The sequence below is a fragment of the Solanum dulcamara genome, chromosome 2 (genome assembly GCF_947179165.1).
Source record: "Solanum dulcamara chromosome 2, daSolDulc1.2, whole genome shotgun sequence".
Taxonomy (NCBI): Eukaryota; Viridiplantae; Streptophyta; class Magnoliopsida; order Solanales; family Solanaceae; genus Solanum; species Solanum dulcamara.
In genome coordinates this window covers 83,020,828-83,026,371 of record NC_077238.1, presented here as the reverse complement: position 1 = coordinate 83,026,371, position 5,544 = coordinate 83,020,828, and the positions used below count along the sequence as shown (strand labels likewise).

At 37.6% G+C, this 5,544-nt stretch overlaps 1 protein-coding gene across 1 annotated transcript; it reads left to right on the top strand.

Annotated features, from left to right (window-relative positions):
* Positions 1–560: 560 nt before the first annotated feature.
* On the top strand, positions 561–5,331 carry LOC129881170 (uncharacterized). The gene is made up of 4 exons (XM_055955552.1): positions 561–900; positions 1,124–1,217; positions 3,812–4,000; positions 4,247–5,331. Exons 1-4 carry the CDS (start codon positions 839–841, stop codon positions 4,499–4,501), a joined length of 600 nt encoding a protein of 199 aa, XP_055811527.1. The 5' UTR covers positions 561–838; the 3' UTR covers positions 4,502–5,331.
* The last annotated feature ends 213 nt before the right edge of the window (positions 5,332–5,544 follow it).

Sequence of the window (5,544 nt, the reverse complement as noted above, 5' to 3'; positions counted from 1 at the left end):
ATCTTATCTTATGTTGACTTATTGAAGGACAAAATACAACTGAAGCAAAGTATTATATAGGTGAAACAACTAGTTGTGACTTGCAATTCAGGTTTAGTTATTGTTAGTACACTTCCAGTAGTTCCGGTGTTTGCTAGGAGTCCTCTTTGTCTCCAGACAAATCATTTAGTATTTGAAGGAAATGGGTCCAAATGGAGTAGAGTGGGTATAGAGGATTGATAAATCCAACCTAAATAGTTTTGGATTAGGCATAATACTTATTGTTGTTGTAAGAAGGTAAGTGGATGGTTTTGCAGAATGTATCACAGACATGACTTTTCCAGTTGTGATGTTTTAACTAGTTCTGGAAGTTGTATTATAGCTGATGGTGTGCTTTGTAGTAATATTAAAAGTAGATTGAAGACACCCAATTCCTTGATATGGTTCTTCTTATTAATTAATTAATCGATTAATTTCTTTTATTAACTTCCTGATTTATTATTCACATGATAAACTTTTGTACATTTCTGCAAGAGATGAACTGAGTTTGTGATTGGCTTTTTTAGTACTTAGGTTAATTTGGCACGAGAAACTCTTAAAGGGCTGTTGGCTCATTGGTTAACCAAAAGAAAACAGAGATTTGCATCTCAAGCTTTAGCCAATGGGGAAGCCCCACCTGGAAAGGATGTACCTACAAGGAGTCTGATATCGTCAAAAATTGAAGTGGACAGATGCTGCAGTATATCCTCCCTTTGAATTTTCAGCAGCATGCCCTCCATCAATTATTACTGAGGGTTCTCAGAGTAGTCCATGGAGGAAAAAGATTACCGACTTAGATGGAACGGAAGATGAAAAGGACATGCCATGGTGGGTAGTAGATTGTGTGATGAACAATCGGTTGCCTCCCAGGGAAAATACCAAGTAATATTCCAATATAGTATTCTACTTTCTTCACAGTGCTTGACTTGCATGTTGAAATTACAGAGCACTTGTTTAGAATTAAAAGCAAGTCTTTCTGGAGGCACTTACACTTATATCAACTCTCTGAGTTGCAACAAAGCAAAACACATTTCTATCTTCCTTCTTTATGTGCAAAGTCACTTTTTCATGACCATTTTCTCCCCTCTTCTTAATGGGTTTTCAGATGTGGCTTCTACTTGCATCCATGTGAGGGTTCTACTGTTCAGATCCTTACCCAAGGAAAGCTGAGTGTGCCTCGCATATTAAGAATTCACAAAGTAAGCATCTTTTCCTTGAATCTTGTGGTGGAGTCAGTATTGTGGTAATCTACAGTGGACTTTGTTGGTTTACTAAGTCACTTGCTGTATGCATAGTACCAAAACACTTGAAGTCTTGAACGATTCTCTTTTCCTAACCCCTTATATCTTGTGTCCCATGCATTTACATAGTTAAGAAATTCAAAGATATTACAACAACATAGCCAGTGAAATCCCAAAAGTTGGATTTGGGAAGGGTAGAGTGTACGCAGGCCTTACCTCTACCTCGTGGAGGTAGAGAGGCTACTCAGCTCAATCGAAAGAAACTCAAAGATATACTGGAGGAATATGCAATGAATTAACTGAAGCATTTATATAGGTTGCTAACACCTGTGTTCTTGAGAGAAAGATGGTGAGTAATATCTGCCTTGAAGTGTGTCAATAATAGTGGAAAGTCATACACCCGCACAACTATTTTGTTGTGTGACTATACAACCTATTGTTCCTATGAAACAATACTGATCTGCTGGTTATTCTGCGAATTTGAATATGGTTGTTAATGCAATTGTTATAGGTGTGGTCCATACCTTGGTGGAATGGAAATCTAAAAAATAGCCTAAATACTTTAGACTATTCATGGTAGACCACATGATCCCTCACTTATTACTTGACATGTGATGTAGCTTCAGGCAGTGGATAACACATCTCCGTGTAAAAAGTCCTAAACTGTTCATCAAGAAATTGTTTCTGTTGGAGATGGTGTGTTTGACATGACTTTATATCTCTCAACTATAGCCCTAATGTTTGTGGCTGAGTAATTGGTGCGCAGGCTACAGGCTTTAAATTTAATACGAACAAAAATTACATAATCTCTACAAGCAATTGTTTGTCGTTGTGGTGCCTAATGCCTATAAACATATTTCCGGTGCTGAGAACTTGCACATCTACTAATTGGCCTTCATGGTCCACATATACTTCATCGGGAAAACACTCATCGTGTTTCTTTTCTCCGCCTGAATTATTGATTTAGGTGGTGTGCCAGTTATCCTGCAAATCTTTGCTTTTTTACCGGGCAAGTTGCTCCTTGCTGAAGTAGTATATTTTCTAGCAAGTTTTGTAAGTTTTCTTGTCATGCATTTATAGGCTCTTAATGTTTGATGTCGACCGTCTTGCTGTTTATTTATGAAAACTTTTAGTATTAGTGCATTTTGTGACCATAACTGAGTCGATATAAAAGCTTTGCCCCTTAACTCTATGTTTGGCTAAGTTGCTCGGACTCGGGTGTTGGTGTCCGAGACGGATGCGAATCCGAGAGTCGGATTGGGCATAATCTAAATTTTAAGATTCGGGGATACGAATCCGAGTATGGATACGGGTGTGGGGATTCAGCTAAAATATTCAATATTATAAAAATATAGTTATAAAGATAAAAATATTCTTCCCCTCAGAAAAGATAGAGAAAGTCATTCAAGACCTTCAACCAACTCTCCTTACAGACCATTGTTACTGTCTACCATAATTCGGAACACAACCGCTTGAATATTTAGCATCTCTTTATTTGGCTTGAAACATGAAGCTACGAATATTGACAAAGAGGAAAAGTATCTTGTCAAAGTATTTGATTTGGGTTGACCGCATCCCGCGCCCGTTTGATGTATCTGATGTAGGTTGTCCATGGACTGTTGGTCAAAGTATCCGATGTGGGTTGACCGATTAGATCTTTAATTTCACAGTGAAGTGGGTAATAAAGACCCATGTCATTGATGAAAGAAACAGAAGATCCTTCGTCAGTGCAAGGAGGTAAACCGGCAGAGAGGGTGGAACCAAAAAGAGAAACCATTGCAGCAGCATTAGCTGCTATACTGAAAAATGAAAACCCCCAAAACTCAAGTATAAGTTCTTGTATTATTGAGCGAGTAGGCTTACCTATTTTTGGAATTATTTTATTTGATGGTCCCATACTATACATATAAATGGTATGCTGCTAATTAGCTGATCGGAAGATCCATATTAATTGGATTGGAAGCATTATAAATAAGGAATTCATGCTAATGATTGGCGATTATGGGTCATACGCAGCCTGAATCTGGATTATTCGGGCTAGTAGGTTCCAAATACCAAATAGTTAGACCGAAAAAAGGAATGCATTCAAACTATTGATGAACGATAAGCAAATGTAGGTGGTTGACTTCATTTTTTGTGCGTTCATGAATTTACTTTATTACAGATTTGAGCCATGTTTGTAGCTTATGATAGATTTTAAGAATTTTATTTAGTTTTTTCTGCTGAACCGAAAAAACATAGAAAGTACTTGTCCACCAAGAAAGACAGAGAAAGAGGGGTTGGGTTGGGTGGGTGGGACTTCTATTCCTGGATAGCATTGGATCGGCAGATGGAACCTCGGGCTTAAAATCCAAGTGATTTGAGTTGAGTCAGCTCTTGAAGAAAAGAGTTCTCATTCTCGATGGAAATCTTAAGGAAGTTTGGTTGCATAATCAGCTTTATGTTAGTGTCTGTGATCATGGAGAATTGGTGCTCTTACATGCAGATTTATTGCCGAAAAACCTCCATTTTGTAGAGGACGAATATGACAGTTGCACTGAATTGTTTTTCAGGTCATCAACTATGTTATAGAAAAGATGGTTCTTGAGAAGCCACTGGATAGCATAAACTCAGATGGAGCTGCTGGAATGCCTGGTGGACAGGTGACACATCCAGCTATTGGAGGAGACGGCATATTTCGGACTGGGCTGAAGCCTTGGCAAAAGCTTAAACCATCCATAGAGATCTTGTGCAGTAATCAGGCAAGTTCAGATTTCTGTTTTTGTTTTGTGTGGGATGCATAGCTGGTTAAGCATTAATTTCAAGCACTGTTTGTTTTTTCATTCCATTTTCTCGTGATGTATGGTAGTATGGATGTCAAATTTTAGTATTTGAACTGCACACAATCTGTGTATGTTGGAGGATGTGGTTAGATAATTGATCGATTTTAATATGTAGGTTCTCACTCTAGTTCTTGGTTGATGAACTCATTTTTGTACTTTTACCAGGTTTTATCCCCTGATATGAGCTTAGCGACTGTCCGTGCGTATATATGGAAGAAACCTGAAGACCTTGTCCTCAACTACCAGGTGAAGACAGTTCAATGCTTGGGTCTCTTAGCAGCTCACGCGAAGCACAAAGTGTGGCTGAAACCTACATCTGAGATGAGTTTTCTGTATGGAAATAATGTGTTGGAGGGATTACTGAGATTATTAGCGAGCATGATGGGGTGGTTGTGTTTTCGATGTCGGATGTGCCGTTGAGATTTGGGGTTGCAGCTAATAGTACTCAAGATTGCAGGAAAATGGATCCGAATGGGATTGTAGTGCTTCATCAAGCTGATATTGGAGAGTATTTGAGGATGGAGGATGATCTTAAGTTTAATTTTTGGGAGATAAGGTAATTGAAATTTTGAGTGATTTCTGTTAAGCTTTTGTGTTTTGGGAATTAGGATCTTTAAGAATTAGGGCTATGCCTAAAGATGAGGGGAATTATCCACAATCACCAATCACCATCATCACCGTCAACCACCATTATCATCGTCTACAACCAACCACCTCTGCTACTACACTTACCTCCTTATCATTATGATTATATTCATTGCCACCAACACGACAACATCCTCATCTTTGCAGGCGACATCACTTCTACCATCACTATCACAACTATAATCAATATCTACTATCAAAACAGACTCCACCATCACTTCTACCACTAATACCAACTATCATGATACATTCTTCGATCACCATTACCATCTCCATCACTACTATCAGTCATTACCACCACTATGATCAACTTTTACTACTAACCACCTCATCATCATAACTAGCACCGCCGCCAACTACCACAAATATATCACTAACCACCACACATTTTTTAGCTACAACTATCAACACCGCAAACTACTAACATCAACCAACTTCATCATTACAATTACTAACACCACTACCAAACGTCGCCATTATGATAGTTACCACAACACCAACTACCTCCACTGACACAATTATCACCTCCATCGTTACTAGCTACTAACAACAATTATTATCATCAAGCACCACAACAAATTATCTCCACCATAACTAACAAGTATTAAGTGTTTCATTTTTTAAAATCAAATAATAACTTTATTTTATTAATTCCTTTTTGATATTTAATTAATTTTTATTTAAATTATGTATTTATTATGTACATTCAGATGTTGAAAAACAAATAATGTCAATCACTTAATGTTCAGATCTAGAGACAACATCTTAATCATTTAGATGTGTATTTAGATTCAGACGTCTAAATTTTAATAAAAATA

Coding starts and splice junctions, on each gene's coding strand:
- LOC129881170 (XM_055955552.1), top strand. CDS start 839: ATGCCATGGTGGGTAGTAGATTGTGTGATGAACAATCGGTTGCCTCCC. Junction 1,218..3,811: donor GCATATTAAGAATTCACAAA/GTAAGCATCTTT, acceptor ATTGTTTTTCAG/GTCATCAACTATGTTATAGA. Junction 4,001..4,246: donor AGATCTTGTGCAGTAATCAG/GCAAGTTCAGAT, acceptor TACTTTTACCAG/GTTTTATCCCCTGATATGAG.